The sequence below is a fragment of the Rattus norvegicus genome, chromosome 16, assembly GCF_036323735.1.
Source record: "Rattus norvegicus strain BN/NHsdMcwi chromosome 16, GRCr8, whole genome shotgun sequence".
Classification (NCBI taxonomy): Eukaryota; Metazoa; Chordata; class Mammalia; order Rodentia; family Muridae; genus Rattus; species Rattus norvegicus.
The window spans coordinates 19,755,358-19,780,587 of NC_086034.1; the positions used below are offsets into that span (position 1 = coordinate 19,755,358).

General features: G+C 44.9%; 1 protein-coding gene and 1 long non-coding RNA gene across 5 annotated transcripts; one reads left to right on the forward strand and one right to left on the reverse strand.

Moving 5' to 3' along the window:
• Window positions 1–547: 547 nt before the first annotated feature.
• Window positions 548–3,139, forward strand: LOC134482472 (uncharacterized). The gene is made up of 2 exons (XR_010058651.1): window positions 548–1,394; window positions 1,524–3,139. It is a non-coding gene; the product is annotated as an uncharacterized LOC134482472 (long non-coding RNA).
• Zfp964 (zinc finger protein 964) lies at window positions 1,951–14,702 on the reverse strand. 4 transcript variants are annotated; one of them, XM_006252982.3, is made up of 4 exons: window positions 14,563–14,702; window positions 11,631–11,757; window positions 11,389–11,434; window positions 1,951–3,422 (listed from the first exon to the last, which is right to left on the reverse strand). In XM_006252982.3, the coding sequence occupies exons 1-4, from the start codon at window positions 14,563–14,565 to the stop codon at window positions 2,195–2,197; spliced, it is 1,404 nt and encodes a 467-aa protein (XP_006253044.1). In that variant the 5' UTR covers window positions 14,566–14,702; the 3' UTR covers window positions 1,951–2,194. The 4 variants fall into 4 exon arrangements, with proteins under 4 accessions (XP_006253044.1, XP_017455836.1, XP_006253047.1 ...); XM_017600347.3 differs by having other exon boundaries at window positions 11,631–12,008; window positions 14,563–14,694; XM_006252985.5 differs by having other exon boundaries at window positions 11,631–12,011; window positions 14,563–14,687.
• Window positions 14,703–25,230: the final 10,528 nt, after the last annotated feature.

The following is a 25,230-nucleotide window of genomic DNA, read 5'->3' on the forward strand; positions in this document are numbered from 1 at the left end:
CCAGTGAACGCCATCCAGGATAACAGCTGTATCAAAATTTCCACCATGCAGCCCAACCTTCCCCTTCTCTTTATCTAAAAGCATTTCTCTCTTTAATATCCTACCAAAATATATACTATTACTGGCTATTCTCATATCTTTATTTGAAGGCTTAGTTATATTTTCCAATTTTCTTTTTTATTTAAAAGTTAGAAAACAGCCAGGCATGGTGGCACAAGCGTGTAGTATTAGCACTTGGGAAGTAGAGACAAGCAGAGCTGTGAATCTGGAGCCAGCCTGGGCTAACAAGTGAGACTTTGCCTGTAGATAGATAGATAGATAGATAGCAAACATGTCAACTTTAATAGAATCCTGATGTAACAGCAATGGTAGCAAGCCATACGTAAAATGCAGGGAAATTTGACAGTCTTGGGGACTTTATTTTCCAATAAAACCAAACAAGCTTGAGATTTAAGTCCTTTTGTAACAAGCATTTAAAAATTGCTTTTCCAGGCCCTGGGTTCGGTCCCCAGCTCCGGAAAAAAAACAAAAAAAAACAAAAAAAAACCAAAAAAAAATTGCTTTTCCATGGAGGCATTTATTTCTGCCTAGTGTATCTGGTCCAGCAGACCCATCCAGGTGTTTGTGCATACTCGGAAGAATTGTGCGAAAAGAACCAAATCACCAACCTTCAATTCTGTTCCTCCACAGCCCTTTCTGTACCCCAAATCATTTTACAAAGGACTCTGTGGCGAGCAGATGAATAGATTGTGTAATGAAAAGGGATTCAGTAGGCGGGCTTATAGAATGGGGCTGCTTAGTCCAATGGTGGCTGGGTGGATGATGGACTGACCAGTAGCTGTTCAGTCTATGAAGCTGAATGCCTGAGCTGTCTCATGCTGGCAGTAAAGACCTGGAAAATTCGTAAGAGTTGCTGCTATTTTGCGCATGTTGGAAGGCTGAAGGATGTATCTGGAGGAGTGTGGCCGCAGCACACTCATAGTAACAGGCACACTTAGCAGTAAGAAAACACTTCCAAGCAGGACAGTATCTATGTCCTAGCCAAAAGGCAAAAGGCGCCATGCATCCCATTAGGCCTGTTCTTGATCATGACCTTGATCGATGCTATGATGGGACATACAGAAGTCACCTTCTCCCATGAGGGACTGAGACACTAAGTGGTGCCTATACTTATCAGTGAGGAATGTAAATAAGCTCTCACCCACGTGGACACTGCCCCAGGCCTCTTTTGAGCATTTCCATGCATAAAGGTCCCACCCAACTCAGTGTTATGTATAGGTGTCAACAGAAGAGTGAGAGACAAGGATAGCCATTAACAGTGATGTACAGAAGCAGTCCAACCACAGCCAGGTGCAATCATGCTTCCACCCAACTAATAAATCCACTGAGGCTAGGTTTTTTTTTTTTTTTTTTTTTTTTTTTTGGTTCTTTTTTTTTCCGGAGCTGGGGACCGAACCCAGGGCCTTGCGCTTCCTAGGCGAGGGCTCTACCACTGAGCTAAATCCCCAACCCCCTGAGGCTAGGTTTTTAAAAGTAGATTATTAACAGCTAAACTTTTTAAGTAATGAAGGCATTCTGTATGGGGAGGGCACTCCTAGTGGCTGCTAAGTAAAATCCCAGTGGCTGGGATGGGATACCTGCTTTAATTTGTTGGCCAAGGAGGCTCCTGAAGTACCACAAACCATAAAAGTTACAGTCACTGCTCCTGGTATCACACCAAAGCTAGACGGTAAGACCTTGGTGCCTAAGAGCCCACGGCCACTGGTGAAGCTGCTAGGTGAGGGTTGTGGTATAGGATCTCAATGCTTAGTATGGCTGGCTGTTTATACCACCCCGCCAAAGTTCAAAAACATTACAAAACCTAACAGCAAGAGGGACTGCTAACGATTTCCTTTGCATTGAAACGGGGGAGGCTGGAGACTTGGGAAGTAAACAACAAACTGAGAAAACTGAGTCTTAAAAGATTTACCAGGGCTTTCTCGAAGCTTACAAAAGCAGTTACACTTGCGGACAGAAGAGACTTCCTGCCAGATGAGCTGCCTGCAGGCATTTCTGGGGACCCAGACTGGAAGTTCCTGTGAGTGGTCACTTAGGCTGGAGTGCATTTTGAAGATGCAGCTGTCTAGAAGCTGTCCATGGTCCTAGGAGTAATCCTAATGCAAGAGTCCGTTTGCCTAGCTGGACTTGGGTGGAATTATTTTCTGGAGCATGTAGACGTTTGCATGTGAGTTCTTTCATGTCTCTGAAGATGACTGTTACGGCTGAAGGCTTTGCCACACCGTTTACATCCATAGGGTTTTTCTCCAGTATGGGTTGTTTCGTGCCTCTGGAGATGACCGTGACATATGAAGGCTTTCCCGCAGTCTCTGCATACAAAGGGTCTGTCTCCAGTATGAATTTTTTCATGTAACTGTAGGTTACTGTGACATCCAAAGGCTTTGCCACACTCTGTACAAACAAAGGGCCTGTCTCCAGTATGGATCTTTTCATGTAACTCAAGATTACTGTAACACTCGAAAGATCTGCCGCACCGCTTGCATATGAAGGGTCTGTCTTCAGTGTGAGTCTGTTCATGTCTCTGGCGATGGCTGTTCAGTCTAAAGGCTCTGCCACACCGTGTACACTCGTAGGGCTTTTCCCCTGTGTGAATCTTCTCGTGTACTTGAAGATCGCTATGCCGTCTAAAGGCTTTCCCACAGTGTTTACACTCGTGACGTTTTTCTCCCGTGTGAATTTTTTCATGTACCTGCAAGGCACCCGGAAATATAAACGCTTTCCCACATCGTTTACATTCATAGGGTTTCTCGCCAGTGTGGATTCGTTCATGTAAGTGAAGGTAACTGTGGTATCGAAAGGCTTTCCCGCACTGTTTGCACTTATATGGTTTTTTCTCAGTATGGATTCTCTCATGTCTTCGAAGTGAGCTGTACGAACTCAGAGCTTTCCCACATTGGTTGCACTCGTAACATTTTCCTCCAGCATGTGTTCCTCCATGTGCACAGAGTAAGCTAACTTTCCCAGAGGTCTTTCCGCATTCCTTGTATTGATAGGGATTTTTTCCACTATGTGTTTCCTGACGTATTTCCAATGTACCTGGAAAACCAAAGTATTTTAAACATACTTCACACTCACATGGCCCATTCACAATGTGCGTTCTCATGTAGCGTTGGAAGGTTATCAGAGAATCAGAGTTATACTGCTTGGTCACATGTCTCTCCTGCTCATGTGCATTACACCGAGAGTGAGGTATGGCATGCCTAGAGGATGAATGACTCGGGGAAGCCATTCGCCATACACTGTGACCCCATGGGGTTAACCCAGTGGGACTTCTCAGGTTCATTCTGAGATCTGGTTTCCAACTCAAGTGTTCTCCATCTTGATCACCACCTTCATTCTCACAGAAGGTCTGAAACGTGCAACTTCTGTAAAGGAAACATAAGTCACAAAAAAGACGAGTAATTTAGTAATGGTTGGTTTACTACTGACCTTTTATTAGGTCTAGCCTACAGAGCTCCAATATTCAGACCAAGTTTATGCCTTTTGCCAGATCTAAGTGGTCATAAGCTAAATGGACTGATGACCTATATGCTGACTCTCATAGAGCCTGGATCAAAAGAGTGATATTCATTAGTTCAAGTCCCTAGAATGTTCCCAAGTGAAATGCTCCGGTAACGCTTGTCAGCATGCTCACATTTAGTACCTATATTGTTGTTTTGGTAAAAGATAATTCTAATAAAAATAAAATAAAAAATACCCACACTGTGCTTATTTGTCTAGTTTGGTTCTTTGTAAAATTTTATAGCCCATCAAGATGCCTATAAAGGCTTCCTGACAGGGTCACCCGGAAGAACAACAGAGTTCTTCAGACCCTGGGAGCACGTGTATGGAATGAGTAAGCCCTGAGTGAGACAAGGCCTGAAGAGATGCGTGTTTCGACATGGCATGGCCTGTTGAGGACTCTGAGAACAACTGGCCCATGGTAAGGTGGCCAAGCCATCACTCCCACGACATACACTTAAGAGCAATGGCAAAGCTTCTTTGGGAGTCTGATACTGAGTGTGAACAAAGCTGACCAGTGTGTGTAAAGACTGGGGAGTCTGACAGTGTGTGTAAAGACTAGCAGCTGCAGCTTCCTCCTCCTGACATTTACAGCCTGAGACTCTACCTACAAAGCTAGTCTACTCAGACTAGCTAGCCCCTCCCTGTGCTACACCTAACAGACACCGAGGTTCCAGGTTCCAGCGGCACTGTTGGTAGTAGCCATTAGAGAACACCACAGATCGCAGCTTCGCTGAATGTGTGTCTGTTCCTTCTTCACTCCCTCACCACCCCCTAGCCAGGGTTCCTGAACCCAAGTTACAACAAGTTGGCAGCCATGGGCCACGAAGTGATAAGAGACAAGAGCAAGCTGAGGCAGAGCTGGTACCAAACACACCAAGCTCGTGTTGGACATGATCAGGAGAGGTGGGGCTGGGTGTCTATGAGCGTCTCTTCATGGAACTGCTCAAGGTCTCCACGGATAAGAAAGCACTCAGATTCACTGTGAAGAAGACGGGTAGACTATGCAGGACAAAGCCAGAGAAGTTGAGCAACATACTAGTAGCCAGGAGGAAAGCTGGAACAAAAAAGTGTGTCCCCTCTCAATAAATGTTTATACGTTTAAAAAGATCCAAGTTCTTCTGGACTGAGCCTTCCACCAGGGCAGATCAGATCATCAGCTTGTCTGCTCCTCTGACGATCCCACAGTCTGAAGGACTCTCAGGAGATCGGCTACAGCCAGAGCTACAGGACTTCCAGGAGACTACAGCACCCAGGGACACAGGAGGCAGGCTCCAGACAGAGACATGTTGGCCAGTTAATACCAGAGATAAGCATGTGGCAAGAGGCAAGTGCAAGACCATAAGCAACAGAAGCCAATATATGTGGGCATCATCAGAAACAAGTTTTCTCACCACAGCAAGCCCTGGATACACCCACACACCTGAAAACCAGGATGCTGACCTAAAATCCGATCTCATGACGATAATAGAGTCCTTTAAGGAGGTTATAAATGACTCACTGAAAGGAATACAGGGAAATACAGGTAAACAGGTAGAAGTCCTTAAAGAGGAAACAAATCTCTTAAAGAAATACAGGAAAAAAATAAAGGGGAAAAAAGTACAGGAAAACACTATCAAAAAGGTGAAGCAATTGAACAAAGAGGTCAAAGACCTAAAAGTGGAAGTAGAAACAATAAAGAAAACACAGATGGGGGCAAACCTGGAAATGGAAAACCTAGGGAAGAGGTCAGGAATTACATAAGCATCACCAGGCACACGAGACAGAGGAATCTCAAGCATAGAACATTCCTTAGAAGACATTGATATAACAGTCAAAGAAAATATGAAACATAGAGAACTCCTAACTCAAAACATCCAGGACATCCAGGACACAGTGAAAAGTCCACATCTAAGAATAACTGGAACAGAAGAGCTCGGAGATTCCCAGCTCAAAGGACCAGGAAACAAAGTCATAGAAGACAATGTTCACGACCTCCAGAAAGAGATGGCCATAAAGGTACAAGAAGCCTATAGAATACTTCCTTGATGAGATCTATCCTCAGGAAAATCCATAGCGTCACTCACATGGGAGTGAGATGGATGGTGGACGCAGTGAGACGATCTAAGGTGATTTCCAGAGACATGCAGGGTACTACCGAGAATACAGTGTCAAGCTGCTGCGCCTGCCAGCTAACCAACACCCATAACACCACCAAACATCCAGGCTCGCCACTGTGAGGTAAGAGACCAGGGGGCTACTGGGAAGCTGATCTTACAGAAATCAAACCAGGGAAGTCCAGCTGCAAGAACTTGCTGGTGTTTGTGGATGGACACCTTCTCTGGATGGATGGACAAATTCCCAATGAAGACCGAGACTGCAAAGGTAGTGGCTAAGAAGTTGCTGGAGGATATCTTACCCGGTATAGATTCCCTCATATGACAGGGTCAGACAATGGACCAGCATTTGTGTCCAGGGTAAGTCAGGATGTAGTAAGATTTATTGGGGCAGACTGGAAATTACATTGTGTCTACCGACCCCAAAGTTCAGGACAGGTAGAAAGGATGAACAGAACATTAAGAGACCTTAATTAAATTGACCATGGAGACTGGAGGAGCCTGGGTGATGCTCCTTCCCTTAGCCCTATACTGAGTGAAGAACTCCCCTTACCAGATTGATTAACCCCCTTTGAGATTATGCATGGTGTCCCTGCCCCCACTGTACTTAATCTGCAGCTGGCAGTTGTGGCAGAACTGGAAGATTGTGAATTAATAACTAGGGTCAGAGCAACCCAGTGGGCTCATAAGTATGTCTGGCCTAAACTGCATGCCCTCTATGAAGCAGGCTCGGTTCTGGGACCACACAAGTTTCAGCCAGCAGATTGGGTCTATGTGAAGAGATTTCGCCAGGATGTCCTGGAACCCAGATGGAAAGGACCTTTCATCGTCCTGCTAACCATGCTGACTGCCACCAAAGTGGATGCAATCACCACCTGCACTACACTCAGGATAGACCAGCTGATGCCCTCTCCCCAGAGGAAGATCAACAGATTCCACTCTGGCCGTAATGGAACGTTCACAAGGGCATCAATCTTCTCAAGTTAAAATTATCTCGGTCTTGAGCTTACTATTTTTGTCAACTGTACGTATTGCAACCCCTAACCCACATCAACCTTTGGTCCTAACCGGGTGACTGAAAATCCTGTGACTGACTATCGTGTCCAACTAGCCTGTACTCGGAATACCCTGGTTTCCAGATCTGACTTTTGATTTGTGCCGGCTAGCTGATAACTCTGGGCCTGATACTTGACAGACTTTACGAGATTCATATCACAAATGTAGATGGGAGACTTTTTATATATGTCCTAGCGGAGGGGAGTAGGGGAGGACTGCCACATGTTGGGGTCCCGAACAATTCTACTGTGCTGCTTGGGGATGCGAAACACCAGTCACAGGGAACAGGGAGTGGAAAGTGTCAAAGAAAGACCTTACTTCAGTTGCCCAGCAGGAAGTTTTACTCAGGTTTACTGCCCAAGGAAGGGAAGCTAAAGTATGGGAAGCCAGGAAGTCACGGGGCCGTAGGCGTCACGTTATTGGGGGTAGCAATCCTGGATTGTCTGTTATAGTTAGACTCTTGATAAGGCCAATTGCAAACCCACAGCCAGCAGCTGTACGACCAAATTAGGTTCTCACAAACCCAAACCTGTGTTAACATCGTCCCCCAGACTAGCGACTACCATATCCCCAGTCACTCAATCACAAGGACCCTCAGTCCCAGGACTTTTCCTGAAACACACAGAACCAGGGGACCCCCTGTGGTCAATGATGGTAAAGAGCTTTCAGATTCTGAAATCACCTCTTGTTGGTTATGCTAGACCTCCCTTTTATAGAGGCTGTGTGTAATGTGTCTGAAAGGGGTCACAGGAAGGTCCAGCTTTAACCCTGTAGAGCGTATCAGGGCAAGGTACCTGTCTGGGGAAGGTCTCCCTGTCACCCCAGCACCAACAATCGGACTATGTCCACGGCTCATTTCAATAGATTATTCTCCCAGAACAAGCAGGACTGACCCGTGTGTGCATGGAGAGGTCCTTAATTCCTCAACCCCTAAAGAGTTCTGTATTCTGGTCTGGTTAGTACCCGTATAACCTACTATTCATAAGAGACAGTGCTGAGAACTCTGGTAGGGCACATTGAAGCCCTCATGGGGCAGAAAAGGGAGCCCATCTCTTTAATCTTAGGGGCAGGACTAGCCGGAGCCAGTGCTGGGATAGCTGCATTGACGTGGCAGGAAAAGAATTACAACAGCTTAAAGGCAACGTAGATGAAGATATCCAACGCCTAGAAAAGCCCATTTCTCACTTGGAGCTAACATGGACTCTGCAGCTGACGCAGTGCTGCAGAACAGGCGGGGACTAAGTGTTTATACAACAAGGAGGGCTATGTGCCGCTGCTTTGTGTGAGGAGTTTGATTTCTATGTCAACCACTCTGGAGTTAGTGGGGAATCATTGGCCAAATTCAGGGAGAGTACAGACAGACTCCAGAGAGTACGAGAAAATCCCCAAAATTGGTACCACTCACTGTTTGATTCCTCCCCCTTGTTAACAACTCTCATCTCTACCCTCATGGGCCCCATGGTTATCCTTTTACTCTTCCTCACTTTTGGACCACACATTATCAATAAGCATTTTCAGTACATGAAACAGAGACTGGGAACTATTCAACTGGTGGTAATGAGGTCACAGGATCGGCAAATTAGCCCAGATCTCACAGAGCCCAAGATTGGCCTCTAGAATTACTAGCAGAGGGGGAATGGAGAGACACAAGGCCGCCTGCCCCATCTCTGCATTAACCCTTGGCACTGAGTCTCACACTCCCTTCCGTGATCTAGTCCCCACGCAGATGTCCCGTGCCTTTGAAGGAGGCAGAAAATTAATGTCCTTGAATTGATAAGGCCACTCTTGAGCTATGGGAAAGAGGCAACCAAGTGCTGCTAGACAGCTGTGGCCGGCTTGTCAAAATACACTAGCCTCTGGTAATGGAATGAGTTATTTCTTCCCAGGTCGAAAAGGTCCTTTTCCAGCTGCACAGTTCTGCCTCGCTGTCTGAACAAAACGTTACCATCTGGAAGGATGGTACTCATTTACCCTCTACCCAATCATGCAAGGCCAAGGCTCGAGCCGCTGCTTGTGCACCTCCTATGTTTATACCTTAAACCCCTAGATGCGAGCATCCCATTCCTAACCTGCAGATCAGGAAAGGCTGTGCCCAAGTCCAGACTAGTATAATAAAGACTCTTGTGTGCATTTGCATCAGTGTCATGCTCTGCTGGTCTCCTGGGCTTCCCTCCAACTGGGCATAACAATACCTTGTGGCAACTCTAACCAAACAAGTGAAGATCTGTATGATAAGAATTTCAGGTCCCTGAAGAAAGAAATCGAAGCTCTCAGAAGATGGAAAGATCTCCCATGTCCATGGATTGGCAGGATTATCATAGTAAAAATGACCATCTTACCAAAATCAGTCTACAGATTCAACAAGATCCAGATTCCAATACAATTCTTTAAAGACATGGAAAGAGCAATTCTCAACTTCATATGAAAAAACAAAAAACCCAGGATAGCAAAAACAACTCTTAATAAAAAAAGAATTTCTGGGGAACTCACCATCCCTGACCTCAAACTGTACTACAGAAATCATGATAAAAACTGCATGGTATTGGTACAGAGATAGACAAGTTGATCAATGGAATAGAATTGAAGACCCAGAAATAAAACCACATACTTATGAACACTATCTTTGACAAAGAAGCCAAAAATATACAATGGAAAAAAGAAAGCATCTTTAATAAATTGTGCGGGTCTTACTGGCTGTCTGTATGTAGAAAAATGAAAATAGACCCATATTTGTCACCATGCACAAAGCTCAAGTTCAAGGATGTCAACATAAAACCAGATACACTGAATCTAATAGAAGAGAAAGTTGGAAAGAACCTCGAACTCACTGGCATGGGTGGGAAATTTTCTAAAAAGAACTCCAATGGCTTAGGCTCTAGATCAAGAATTGATAAATGGGAACTCATGGAACTGAAAAGCTTCTATAAGGCAAAATACACCATCAATAGGACAAAATGGCAACCTATAGATTGGGAAAAAAAATCTTCACTAACCCCACACCTGATAGAGGGCTAATATCCAAAATATATAAAGAACTCAAGAAGCTAACCTCCAAAAAAACCAAACAACCCAATCAAAAAATGGAGTATAGAACTAAACTGAGAATTCACAACAGAGGAATCTTGAATGGCTGAGAAGCAATTAAAGGAATGTTCAAAGTCTTTAGTCACCAGGGAACTGCAAATCAAAACAGCCCTGAGATTATACCTTACACTAATCAGAATGGCTAAGATCAAAAACTCAGGTGACAGCACATATTGGCAAGAATGTGGAGAAAGAGGAACACTCCTCCATTGCTGGTGGGATTGCAAGCTGGTACAACCACTCTGAAAATCAGTCTGGAGGTTCCTCAGAAAATTGGAAATAGTTCTACCTGAAGACCCAGCTATACCACTCTTGGGCTTACACTCAAAAGATCCCCCACCATACCACAGGGGCATGTGCTCCACTATGTTCACAGCAGCCTTATTTGTGATAGCTGGAAGCTGAAAAAAACCCAGATGTCCCACAACAGAAGAATGGATACAGAAAATGTGGTTCATTTACACAATGGAGTACTACTCAACTATCAAGAACGAGGACATCCTGAGTTTTGCAGGCAAATGGATGGAACTAGAAAATATCAACCTGAGTGAGGAAGCTTAAGACTCAAAAGGACATGCATGGTATGTACTCACTAATATGTGGACATTAGCCAAAAAGTACAGAATATCTGGGATACAATCCACAGAACTCAAGAAGGTTAACAAGCAGAAGGGCCCAAGTGAGGATGCTTTAATCCCATCTGGGAGAAAGAAGAAAGCAATCATGGGAGGCAGAGGGAGGGAGGGACCTGGGTGAGAAAGAGGAAGGGGAGGGGAAAAGGGGAACACAATAAGGTATGGGGGTAGGGACAGGAGAGAAGCCCTGAGGGCCATCAGAATGAAGGAACTTTCGGGGTCCATCTCCAGGAGAAAGACAAGGGATCAAATGGAGGGATGGGTTTGGCATCCCACAGTCAAAAAATCTGACTCAGAATTGTTCCCTGTGTAAAAGAACTGCAGGGAGAAAAAACTGAGAAGAGACTGAAGGAAAGGCGGTTCAGTGACAGGCCCAACATGCGATTTACCTCACAGTGGGTGAGGGAGGCACCAAGGCCTGACACTGTTACTGTGCTTACTTACAGACAGGAGCCTAGCATGGCTGCCCTCTGAGAGGCCCAACAAGCAGCTGACTGAGACAGATGCAGACACTTACACCCAACCAATGGACTGAAGTTGGGGACCCCTGTGGTTGAATTAGGGAAGGGCTGGAAGAGGCTGAGGAGGAGGGCGACCCTATGGGAAGACCAGCAGTGTCAACTAACCCAGACTGCTGAGGTCTCTCAGACGCTGAGCCGCCGACCAGGTAGCATACATGAGTTGGTCCAGGGCCCCCGACACATACACAGCAGAGGACGGCCTGGTCTGGCCTCAGCAGGAGAAGACATGCCTAACGCTTCAGAGATTGAGGCCCCTGGGAGTGGGAAGCTGGTGGGGTGGGGACATCCCCTTGAAGATGGGGGTGAGGGGGAGAAATGGGATGGGGAACTGTGGGAGGGTGGACTGGGAGCGGGGTAATGAGTGGACTGTAAAAAATTAAAAAGTAATTTAAAATATCCTTCCAAAGCCCGTTCAGTCCACCTCTGCATGTTACTTACCTCAGATTTCTCCCAGGATTTTTATAATGGTCTTCCCACTTGTGTCCTAAAAGGAGTCCCAGAAATTTTAGGATAAATTAGAGATTCCTAAAACATTAGTTTCTTGAGTTGGTTTACATCAAAACCCTGTCTGACTTATATAACATAATCTGCCTTCCAATAGCCTGTATCCCGGAAGAGCATCCACACCAAGAAACACTTGCTCCTTAACTTACAGAGCGAAGGTAGGACGGCGTCCTTACCTACAGCAGCGAGGCTCCTGCAGGTCTCCAGCATCACGTCCCTGTACAGACTCCTCTGGGAAGGATCCAGCAGAGCCCACTCGTCCCGGGTGAAGTGCACAGCCACGTCCTCAAAGCTCACTGAGCCCTAAACATTGTACAAACTTGACTGACACCAGGTTCCTCCTGCTCTGTGGGATCCACACATCACCACACGGAAGTCGTCACGCAAGCACTGAGGGATGCGGAAGGTGCATCACGGTAGCAGCCCTCGCTCATCACTGCGCTCAGGACACAGGGTGTGCTCTGCTCTGCCCCGTCCTCTCTCCACAGTGACTTTTACTTCCTGTCTCACAGTCCTCCCCCTGGGGTCCGGAACAGTGTTAACACATCTCTGACCTTCTTGAGTACAAGACAGACACATGTAAATAAATAATAAAATAAGCACAAGCTTTACAATGGAATGATTAGCACATACATGTGTGCATAATACACAGACATATATATGTGTATATATATACATATATATGAAGATAAAAACTATTGGTATAGATACATTCTCTTCCTTGATAATGATGACACAGGGAAAAACCAAGCACTGGGCTTCTCACACTGACACCACAGAAACCAACCACTGAGGCAGTGAACCTGACAAGTGGAAGATGTGGATGAAAGGAGTCTAGACCATGCGTGGTGGCACACACCTTTAATCCTTGTACTAGGAAGGCAGAAGCAGGCAGATCTCTGCAAATCTGAGGCCCGTCTGCTCTACATGGCTAGCTCCAGGCCTGCCAGAGCTTCATAGTGAGAGACTGTCTCAAACAACAGAGTCTACCCGACCACACTACTATTTCTCAGGGTCAGAACTATAAGATACTCAATACATCAGATGTGGTGGGACACACTCTTAACTCCAGATATCAGGTGACTGGGGGACATCTCTACTTCAAGTTTAGCTTGCATCTTGAAAATAAATAAAAGCATTTGACTTGATTCTGCAAAGAGGATTGTTTATTCTTTCTTTCTTTCCTTCTTCTTTCCTCCTCCTCCCCCTTCCCCTCCTCCTCTCCCTCCCCCCCTCCCCAATCTTCTGTTTTGGTCATTTGAGACAGGTTTCTTTGTGTAGCTCTGGTTGTCGAGGAACTAGCTCTGTAGACCAGGCTGTCCTTGAACTCAGAGATTTGCCTGCCTCTGTCTCGAGAGTTCTGGAATTAACAGTGTGCACCTGACTTGAGGGATGGTCCTTAACATTACCCCATATGAAGCTTGGACTCCAAAATACTTTGAAATGGTGATTTTGCTTCACCAAGGCAGGGCTACCTAACACGGGTGCGCCAAGATGAGAAAGTGCACACCCACGCCTCGAAACAGGACACACAAACTCAATCACACTTCTCTACACACATGATGAAATACTTGAATATGGAGTTGGAAAAGCATTCATTAAAGTTCTCACCCGAGAAGTAAATGCATGAATCTAAATTTAACAGTAAATAAGAAAGCTGTGGTTTTAAAGCTGCAAAGCTTGTTTTAAAAAAAAAATCTGATTTTTTAAAAATATTCCTTTCTGGTACATGTGTGGCTCTGCACTGCCATGTCTATGTGTAAGGTGAAGGAACAGGAGTTCAGAGAAATCCTGTGACTCTGGGAGTCTCTCCTACCAAGTGGCTTATAAGGATTAACCCCAGGTCTTAGGGCAGCAAGAGCTACCACCCACTGGGATTCTGAGGAACCAAGAATGTAAGTTTTTCGTTTTATCTTTCTTTCTTTTGAGATAGATTCTTACTACATAAACCTGACTTGCCTGGAACTCACTACATAGACCTGGCTGACCTAGAGATCCACTTGTTTCTGTCCCCAGAATGATGGGATGAAAGATAACCCCAACCAGCTTAGCTAGAATCTAAGTTTAAGTTAAAGGAAAACCATTCTCTTTCTCATGTTCACTTGATGGCAAGAGCCTTTAAACACTCAGGTTTACACCACCTAAGGAACCCCAGTGGCCAACCTTGTCAGACTGAAAACTGCTGTGAAACTCATGGAATTGCAAGGAAGTTAGAACACGGGAACAGCCCTGGGAAAGAGCAAAGCAGAGATTCACGATCCACAAGTTCAAAACTAACTTATAAACAATTATCAACAAGGTAGGATAAGGCTGCAGATGGACCTAAGGAATAATAGAGCACTTACCCAGCATGTTATGCAAAGCTGTTGCACTTAACTTCCAGACTGGGGGAAAGGGGGTAAATTTTTTTTTTTTTTTAAGTAAAGAAAAAATAAGCTACTAGGTTCTGCGATATGGCCTGGCTGGTAAGGCAACCTTAGTTCCAGGAGAGCACTGATTCCATAAAGTTGTCCTGTGACCTCACACCTGCCTCACTGTACACACAGGGACACACACACATCAATAAATAGGACTGATCTCAGCAAGTGAGAGCGAAAGTGGGCTGCAGCGCACCACAGGGGTACTCCACTTCGTACAGTCTTGAGTCCCGCTCCATGTTTGTCCTCCCTTGTCCTGGGGCGGCCCAGGGTGGCCCTTCTCCGATAGCTGCTGGCTTACTCTGAAACCCGCACACAGGGTTACAAATGGGTGCGACGTTATCTGCAAGCTGTCACAGCCCGCACTCGGGAAAACGTGCGCGGCCGAAGGAGCTGTGGGCAGACGAGCTCAGACACAGAGCGACCCCGCCCACGCTGGCGTTCTGGGCTCCCCAGCGCGCTGCCCTCGTCTCCCCAGGTCAGCGTGGCCTCCTCCGGTTAGCCGCAAGCCGTCCCGTTACCTGCCTAGGGCTCGCGGCTTCGCCTTTTAAACTCCAATCTTCTAACGAAGCCGAACTTTCCAGGACGCCGGACCCACCCCTCCCCCAGCCCCGGGGAGGACCCACCACCCGGGCGCCTGCGGCTCCGCCGGCTAAACCTCCCTGTCTGGGGACAGCGGCTCCGAGCTCACCATGGCACAGCTCCGAGCTCGCCCGCGATTCCCTCAGTTCAGGGCTGCGGCAGCCACAGCGAAGGGTAGCACACCCACCGCGCCTCCTCCGCTTCCCAGCGGAGAGAACAGCAGGACTGCGGGAAGAAGCCCGCCCTCCCACTGCTCCCTGGCGCTCCTGATTGGATGGCTTGTCTGGAGGCCCTGATTGGCTGAGGCCGGACCTCGCTCAGCTCGGGAGAGATTTGCATAAAAGCCAGACCTGCCTGATTCCTCGGGGTACTTTAGTCTTTGGTAATCTCAAAGCGTAGTTCCCATTCGTCTTGGGTCGTTGGTGTCCACAGTACATTTATCAACCCAATGTCCAGTGTAGTGCTTTCTTGCTTCAGACCTAGAATTGGTATTGGACCTTTGGTCTGATGTACTCCGTGGGCCTGGATTTTTACACAAGCAAGCCAAAGATAGTGGACTGTCAAGTGGGGCTTGGTGGTGCAAGTCCTCTTCATCCCAGCACTTATTCTGTTGGCAGAGAAAGGCAGATCTCTGTGAGTTCTAGGCCTGCCCGGTCTTCGTTGTAAAATCTGGGCCAGCTAAAGTTGCACAAACTCTGGTCATTTTAGAGGCCAGAACACGCAGGCTCTCCAGCAGTTCTTTCTCTGGGGCAGAGTTATTAAGACGCTAACTGTACGATGATTTTACAATTCTTTTTTTTTTTTTTTTTTTTTTTGGTTCTTTTTTTCGGAGCTGGGGACCGAACCCAGGGCCTTGCGCTTCCTAGGTAAGCGCTCTACCACTGAGCTAAATCCCCAGCCCCGATTTTACAATTCTTAATTTATAATTCAGTCCAGTATCTGGTCCTCTGTGCTCCTCTTCACCGCTGGAAATAAGATAGTAACAACTTTCAATTGATGAGAAAAACAAAGGAGTTTTAAACATTCAATGCTTCAGAAAGACATGGAACCTTAGAGAAAAGGCAAAAAACCGCTGTGAATTTTGGCACAAGAGTATTTTTTTTTTTAAGTCCCTCTACCCCCAGAGGAGAAATTCCTGTTCTCTGTCTTTCATAGGGCCAGTTCTGTCATCTTCTCAAATTTCCCATCTCACTGGCTTAGGACACAGAGGAGTAACTCCGGATTTGAGGCTTCTTCTTCTTCTTCTTATCATGGTTTAAATTACACAGTAAACCACCGGTAACTCTCCAACTCTCAGATATGGGCAGATACCAGGCGCTGCTGGGGAAGAGACATGTCCGGCATCTACTGCTTATCTGTAACTGAGCTCTAAATGCACTTCATAATGAAACGGACCACGACAGTCTAATTCAGTGGTTCTTGACCTGTGTGTCTCGACCCCTATAGACCATCAGAAAACACAGATATTTACATTATGGTTCACAATAGTAGCAAAATTATAGTTTATACAACAGCCAAGAAAATGATTTTATGGTTGGGGGGTCACCACATTATGAGGAACCGTATTAAAGGGTCATGGCGTTCGGAGAGTTGAGGACCAGTGGTCTCACTGATCATCACATAGACTAGCTCAGACTACATCATCATCATCATCATCATCATGTGGTGGTGTAACTAATTTTTTTCAAAACCTATTTTAAATGACGGTTCTTAAACGCTTTAACCTCCCTTCTAGCCCACCACCCTCCAGAGTTACTGGAAAAGAAAGGATATAGGGGGGGTGGACCTGCTTAGAGTGGTTCTTTGGAGCAACTCCCGTCTGTGTTGTCTGGAAATCTGCAGTCCAGTTCATAGGTTAGCAACGGCAGCAGCTCGATCCTCTTGTAAACACTTCACAGACACACCAGCAGTCTGGTTCGGTAGAGCTGGGATAGAATCAGACACGAATCAGCAGCAGTGGCACAGCCTTGCAGAGACAGCCAGTCCTCAGCCTCAGCGGTAGAAGGGACAATCAGCAGAAAGGCCAGGAAGAGTTCTCGGCTGTGCCTCTCTCAGCGAAAGATCTGAGAATACTCGAGACAAGTGTTCCACAGCCAGCTCTATAAGCAAGCCTAGCTCAGCCTGTTACTGTCAGTTGAGTCCTTTTTATACCCTCTCCAAACATGTTGTGTCCTCCACAGGTCTTGCCTCAGCATGTGCTGACATCACTCTGCCAGTCAGCCCAAGTCTGCAGAAGCAGAAGCTGCAGCATACCAGGGTTCTTTTTTGGTGTATTTCTCTCTGTGGAGTCCTGACAAATGTGCTCAACTACACGATGTAAGGCAGACCAATACTTACCTGTTGTTAGCAAAGAATCCTTTACCACATGTCCTTTCACGTGCTTGCTTTAGCAGAACATCCTCTCTCCTGTGTCTGCTTCAGTGAAACGTTCCTTCGCTTGTCTGCCTTAGCCTTTCACCTGTGCCCACTTCAGGGAAACATTCCTTCATGCGTTTGCCCCAGCAAAACTCCATCCAACACACCTGCCCCTCTAAAGAACGCTTAAGTTTCCACTTCATGGTGTCGAAATGGCTGACACTCAGAAGCCAATATTTCTTTAATACACACAAATCAAATATCTCTTTATTTCTTTTATTTTAGGGAGTGTTGAAGTCCCCTTTGTAACTTCTCTTATTGGGGTGGGACTCCCTTAATCTTAGCTTTAAACTTCCCCTTTCCTTTTTTCTTTTCCAAATAGGGTCTGTCTTGGTTTCGTTTTGTTTACTTAATACAGCCTAGTATAATATGTGTGGAGGATCCCAGGGCATTTTCTGGATCAGTGACTGATATACCCGGCTAACTGAGATAGTGGCACTCCTGGGCAGGTGGTCCTGGGTTCAATCAGAAAGCAGTCATCAGGAGCGAGCCAGTAAGCAGCACCCCCTCATTGCCATACTTCAGCTGCTGCCTCAGGTTCCTGCCTTGAGTTTCTTCCCTCACCTCCCTCCATGATGGGCTGTAGTTGCAAGCTGAAATTAACCCTTTCGTCCCCAAGCTACCTTTGGTCATGGTGTTAAAACACAGCAACAGAAGGCAAACTAAGGGTCTTGCTTTAGCCCTAGCTAGACTAGAACTCACAGATACCCTCCTGCCTCTGACTTCAGAGCGCTGAGATTGAAGGCGTGCCAGCATTCCCGTCTCCTTTCCAGATTTAAAGAGAAGCCTCTCCTTTCCTCTAAAGCTCCATTCCCGTCATCTCTGACGTGTATTGCTTCTTTCATGTACCCTTCCACAGGGGGCCAGATCACAGTCTTCAGTACCCCCTTTTGGATATTTTCTTTATTTACATTTCAAATGTTATCCCCTTTCCTGGTTTCCCTCCGACCCCCCCCCATTCCATTCCTCTCCCCCTGCGTCTGTGAGGGTCCTTCCCTATACACCCACCCCCTCCCTCATGCCTCCCCGTCCTGACCTTCTCCTATACTGGGGCATTGAGCCTTCACAGGACCAAGGGCTTCTCCTCCCATTGATGCCCGAAAACAGAATCCTCTGCTACATATGGTCCCTCCACGTGTGCTTTGGTTGGTGATTTAGTCTCTGGGAGCTCTTGGGTGTCTGGTTGGTTGATATTGTTGTTCTTCCTATGGGGTTGCAAACCCCTTCAGCTACTTCAGTCCTTTCGCTAACTCCTCCAATGGGACCCCGTTCTCAGTCCAATGGTTGCCTGCTAGCATCCACCTCTGTATTTGTCAGGCTCTGGCAGAGGCTTTCAGGAGACAGCTATCTCGGACTCCTGTCAGGATGACATTCTTGGTATCCTCAATAGTGTCTAGATTTGGTGGCTAGATATGGGCTGGATCCCAGGTGGGGCAGTCTCTGGATGACCTTTCCTTCAGTCTCTGGTCCACACTTTGTGTCTGCATTTTCTCTTGTATGTTGTTCCCCCTTTTAAGAAGGACTAAAGCACCCACACTTTGGTCTTCCTTATGTGGTCTTCATGTGGTCTGTAAATTGTATCTTGGGTATTCCGAGCTTTTGGACTCATATCTACTTATCAGTGACTGCATACCATGTGTGTTCTTTTGTAATTGGGTTACTTCACTCAGGATGGTATTTTCTAGTTCCATCCATTTGCGTAAGAATTTCATGAAGTCATTGTTTTTGATAGCTGAGTAATATTCCATTCTGTAGATGTACCACATTTTCTGTATCCATTCCTCTGTTGAAGGGCATCTGGGATCTTTCCAGCTTCTGGCTATTATAAATAAGGCTGCGATGAACATAGTGGAGCATGTGTCCTTGTTATATGTTGGTGCATCTTTTAGGTATATGCCCAGGAGTGGTATAGTTGGGTCCTCAGGTAGTACTATGTCCAATTTTCTGAGGAACCTCCAGACTGATTTCCAGAGTGGTTGTACCAGTCTGCAATCCCACCAACAATGGAGGAGTGTTCCTCTTTCTCCGCATCCTCGCCAGCATCTGCTGTCAGCTGAGTTTTTGATCTTAGCCATTCTCACTGGTGTGAGGTGGAATCTCAGGGTTGTTTTGATTTGCATTTCCTTGATGACTAAGGATGTTGAATATTTCTTTGGGTGCTTCTCAGCCATTCGCTATTCCTCAGCTGGGAATTCTGTATTTAGCTCTGTATCCCACTTTTAATAGGGTTATTTGGCTCTCTGGAGTCTAACTTCTTGAGTTCTTTTTATATATTAGATATTAGCACTCTATCAGATGTAGGACTGGTAAAGATCTTGTCCTGTTGACAGTGTCCTTTGCCTTATAGAAGCTTTGCAGTTTTATGAACTCCCATTTGTCTATTCTTGACGCATAAGTCATTGGTGTTCTGTTCAGGAAATTTCCCCCAGTGCCCATGTGTTTGAGGCTCTTCCCCACTTTCTCTTCTGTTAGTTTCAGTGTATTTGGTTTTACGTGGAGATTCTTGATCCACTTGGACCTGAGCTTTGTACAGGGTGATAAGAATGGATCAATTTGTATTCTTCTACATGTTGACCTCCAGTTGAACCAGCCCCATTTGTGGAAAATGCTTTCTTTTTTCCACTGGATGGTTTTAGCTCCTTTGTCAAAAATCAAGTGACCAGAGGTGTATGGGTTCATTTCTGGGTCTTCAAATCTATTCTACTGATGTACTTACCTGTCCCTGTACCAATACCATGCAGTTTTTATCACTATTGCTTTGTAATACAGTTTGAGGTTAGGAATGGTGATTTCCCACAGAAGTTCTTTTATTGTTGAGATTAATTTTCACCATCTTGGATTTTTAATCCAAATGAATTTGCAAATTGCTCTTTCTAAGTTGGAATTTTGATGGGGATTTCATTGAATCTGTAGATTGTTTTTGGTAAAATGGCCATTTTTACTATATTAGTCCTGCCAATCCATGAGCTTGGGAGATCTTTCCGTCTTCTGAGGTCTTCTTCAATTTCTTTCTTCAGAGACTTGAAGTTCTTGTCATAAAGATCGTTTACTTGCTTGGTTAGAGTCACACCAAGGTGTTTTATATTATTTGTGACTATTGTGAAGGGTGACAATTCCATAATTTCATTCTCAGCCCATTTATTCTTTTAGTAGAGGAAGGCTACTGATTTGTTTGAGTTAATTTTTTTTTTTTACCCAACTACTTTGCTGAAGTTGTTTATCAGGTTTAGGAGTTCTCTGTTGGAATTTTTGGAGTCACTTAAGTATACTACCATATCTTCTGCAAATAGTGATATTTTGACTTCTTCCTTTCCAATTTGTATCTCTTTGACCTCCTTTTGCTGTCTAATTGCTCTGGCTAGGACTTTGAGCATTATATTGAATAAGTAGGGAGAGAGTCTTGTCTAGTCCCTGATTTTAGTGGAAATGCTTCAAGTTTCTTTCCACTTAGTTTGATGTTGGCTACTGGTTTCCTGTATATGGCTTTTACTATGTTTAGGTATGGGCCTTGAATTCCTGATCTTTCCAAGACTTTTAACATGAAGGGGTGTTGAATTTTGTCTAATGAGATGATCATGTGGTTTTTTTCCTTTTGAGTTTGTTTACATAGTGGATAATGTTGATATATTTCTGTATATTGAATCATCCAGCATCCCTGGGATGAAGCCTACTTGACTATGATGGATGATCGTTTTTTTTTTTTTTTCTTTTTTTTTCTTTTTTTTTTTTTCCGGAGCTGGGGATCGAACCCAGGGCCTTGTGCTTCCTAGGCATGCGCTCTACCACTGAGCCAAATCCCCAACCCCGATGGATGATCGTTTTGATGTGTTCTTGGATTTGGTTTGTGAGGATTTATTGCCTATTATTGCATTGATATTCATGAGAGAAACTGGTCTGAAGCTCTCTTTCTTTGCTGACTTTTTGTGTGGTTTAGTTAAAAGTGTAATTGTGGCTTCATAGAATGAATTGGGTAGTGTTTCTTCTGTTTCTATTTTGTGGAGTAGTTTGAAGAGTATTGGTATTAGGTCTTCTTTGAAGGTGTGATAGATTTCTGAACTAAACCCATCTGGTCCTAGGATTTTTTTTGGTTGGAGACTGTTAATGACTGCTTCTATTTCTTTAGGGGTTATGGGGCTGTTTAGATGACTTATCTGACCCTGATTTAACTTTACATTAAATTCTTAATGTAAAGAATTAGAATTAATTCTTAAAAATTGTTCATTTTCTCTAGATTTTCCAGTTTGGTTATGTATAGGCTTTTTAGTAGGATATGATAATTTTTTGAATATCATCAGTTTCTGTTGTTATGTCTCTCTTTTCATTTCTGTTTTTGTTAATTTGGATACTGTCTCTGTGCCCTCTGGTTAGTCTGGCTAAGGGTTTATCTATCTTGTTGATTTTCTCAAAGGACCAGCTTCTAGTTTTGTTGATTCTTTGTATAGTTCTTTTTGTTTCTACTTGGTTGATTTCAGCCCCGAGTTTGGTTACTTCCTTCCTTCTACTCTTCTTGTGTATCTTTGCTTCTTTTTGTTTTGTAGCTTTCAAGTGTGCTGTCAAGCTGCTAGTGTATGCTCTTTCTAGTTTCTTTTTGGAAGCACTAATAGTTTTTCTCTTAGCGCTGCTTCCATTGTGTCCCATAAGTTTTGGTATGTTGTGCTTTCATTTTCATTAAATTCTAAAAAAGTCTTTAATTTCTTTATTTCTTCCTTGACCAAGTTATCATTGAGTAGAGCGTTGTTCAGTTTCCATGTGTTTGTGGGCTCTGTTGACTTTGTTGTTATTGAAGACCAGCCTTAGTCCATGGTGATCTGATAGGATGCATGGGATTATTTCAGTCTTCTTGTATCTGTTGAGGCTTCAGGCCCTTTCTAATAGAGCTAATTTCTGAGAGGTAGCGCTGACTTAGGTGCTTTCATGAATCAACATCTATCTTAGTTACTTTTCTGTTGCTGTGAAGACAGTGGGACCAAGGCAACTTATAGAAGGAAAGTTTTTATTTGGGGCTTATGATTTAAGAGGGTTAGAGCAGCAGATGGCAGAGCAGCAGCAACAGGCAGTAGGTGGCCAGGGCAGCAGTTAGAGCTCACATCTTAAAAAACAGGCGAGAAGCAAAGGGTGAACTGGAGAAGTCCATACCTTCCCACACTTCCGGAACAGTTCTACCAACTGTGTATTCAATATGAGCCCGTGGGGGTTGTTCTCATTCAGAACATCACGTATCTACAAGTCTATATCTAAGTGACCAAAAAACAGCTGGGCAGGCTCCAAACTCTATATCTCTATGTCTGACATCAGATCTCCAAGTCCTTTCAGCTTTGTTGACTGTAAGACATTTCTTTTCCTTGGGATGGTTCCTCTCCCTGTTAGCAGCTTTCCTTGCAAGTATCCCATGACTCTGGCATCTTCAATATCTTGGGGTCTCCCACATAATCCAGGTATCACAAAATGGCCTCTCTGAGCCTCCATGCAGGGACACCTCTGCCACATGCCTGGCCTCAGTGGCTTTCCCTAGTCATGGAGGGAGAGTCCAAAACCCCTTTCTTCTATTCTTGACTCTAAAGCCAGAGCTATGTGGCCAGAGCTGCCAAGTTCTGCTGCTTGCTTAGGACGGAACATGCACCCCTCCTTGTTCTATTACATCTTCATCAGCTTTCTGTTTTCAATGGTTTTCTTTACTGCTTAGGCTTGGCTGTCCTGGAACTTTCTCTGTCAACCAGGCTGACCTTGAACTCAAGAGATCTGCATTCCTCTGTCTTCTTGGAACTGTGGGATCAAAGGCATGTACCACAGTGCATAGACCTAAGGTGTCCTTTAATTCCTTTTCACAAGATGGTAGCTTAGTTGGGTGGGAATCTTGCCCTCAGGGTATCATTTCCTTAATTTCATTTAATATCTTTAATCTGTTTATCTCCTTGAATACAAGATTTAGCTCCATTCTATTTCCTGTTTTCCCTTTAATCTGTGACCCCCATACATTTTTGTATTTTTCTTGCTTAGCTTGCACTACTTCATCAAAACACTCCTCATAAGGGTGGCCCACAGGACAGAGTCTATACTAGGCTTTCCTTTGCTAGTGCAATTAATCTAAGACTCTTCACCTTAGCCTCAGGCAGACTCTTCAGACAAGGGCAAAAAGCAGCCACATTCTTTGCCAAACTATCACAAGAACACAGGCAACGAACTAAAATTCTCCTCTGAAACCTCAAGCCAGGTCCTCACAGTTCAAATCACCCTCAGTACCAACTCAGTCTTCCATGCTTCTACTAGTAGGGCTGATTAAGCAGCATCTAAAGCATTCATTCCACTGGTTTCTTAATCCAAAGTCCTCAAATCCACATACCTCCAAACAAAAGCATGTCCGGGCCTATCACAGCAATGCAGCAGTCCCTGGTAACAATTTCTGTCTTAGTTAGGGTTTCCATTGCTGTGGAGAGACACCATGACCATGGGGCAACTCCTATATAAATGACAACATCTAATTGGGGCTGGCTTACAGTTTTCAGAGGTTCAGTCCATTATTGTCATGGTGGAAAAAATGGTCCCATGCAGGCAGAGAGTTCTACGTCTTGATCTACAGGCAGGAAGGAGAGACTGTGTACCACACTGGGAATAGCTTGAGCATATATGACCTCAAAGCCTGCCTCTACAGTGACACACTTCCTCCCGCAAGACCACACCTCCTAATAGTGCCACTCCCTAGGGGCCAAGAATTCAAATTCATGAGTCTATAGGGCCCAAACCTATTCAAACCACCACAGGGAGTCAGACTTATTTGCAAGGAGAAAGTGCTGAAGTCCATGTTTATCTCTGCTTGCTGCTCCCTAACTGAAAGGGAGATGTGAGCAGCTGCTCCACTCCTGCTGGCCCAGGCAGGCATAGCCCTCCGAGCAGCTTTCCTCATCACCACAGACTGGAGCCAGATTAAACTCTTCCCTTTGTGGGCTCCTTTTGTCAGTCATTTAGCCACAACAATGGAAAGAGTGACAGAATACTGGTACAGAGGGCTGGAGTCTTACTGTGAGGAACTGGTGCGTGACATTCTTGGCCTTATAGAACCGGTTTATAGCAGGGACATAGGAGATGTGGGGTTTTAGGACAGAATTTCTAGATTCTTTTTTTTTTTTTTTTTTATTAACTTGAGTATTTCTTATATACATTTCAAGTGTTATTCCCTTTCCCGGTTTCCGGGCAAACATCCCCCTCCCCCCTCCCCTTCCTTAGGGGTGTTCCCCTCCCAACCCTCTAGATTCTTTAAACGGAGTTAAAGGAGTCATTTTGTGAGGCTGTTTGTGGCATCACAGCCCTTCTCCGAGACAACCTGGAAGGCTACGGTAAAGGGAAATTTCCAAAGAGTAGAAACTTGGGATCTTGCCTGGCAGTGGAGGCACATGTCTTTAATCCCAGCATTTGGGAGGCAGAAACAGGCAGATCACTGAATTAAAGGCCAGCCTGGTCTACAGAGTGAGTTCCAGGACAGCCGGGGTTACACAGAGAAACTGTATCTTGAAAAACCAAGAAAAGAAAAAAAAATGTGGAAGTCACATGGAATGACTATATGTATTCCATGGAAATATATAATATATATATATGTGTGTGTGTGTGTGTGTGTGTGTGTGTGTGTGTGTGTGTGTGATTATATATATAAAACTATTGAAACCACCACAGGGACCCAGATTTATTTGAAACTCAGATGTTCTCCACCTTCTTACTGCTGTGACCCTTTAATACAGTTAATACAGTTGTGGTGACCCCCAACCATAAAATTATTTTATTATTACTTCATAACCGTAATTTTGCTACTGTTGTGAGCCCTAGTGTAAATATCTGTGCTTTCTGATGGTCTCTGGGGGTTGCAACCCACAGGTTGAAACCACTGGTAACTGGTGTTGCGTGATTGTAATATACGGGTTGTCCACTGACTTCTGTCATTCTCTCGCAGTGCCCATGAGTAAGTCAAGCAGGGTGGCTGGGATTCACGCTACATATGGGCTGTTACAGGAGCTTCGCCTCTCCAGGACATAACTCATGCTGAATGCTGAATGCTTTGACTAGATGGTTGGGAAAATCAGAAGGAGCATAACTATGAGTTGATGAGAAAAGATGGATGGTTCTTTGCAAATGTGCCATGAAGTGTGTATTAGCTTCCCTTTTCATTATTGTCATTAAAAAACAAACAAACAAACAAACAAACAAACAAACCGAGCAAACCAGAGAAGAAGCAACTCTGAAGGAAGAGTGTACTTTTCACTAGAGTCAAGGGATGAAGTCCATTATCACATGGGAGGAAAAGTGTCAGAAGCCTGGGGTAGCTGGTCACCATCTGCCACAGCGGGGAGCAGAAAAGACACTTCAAGGCTTGCCT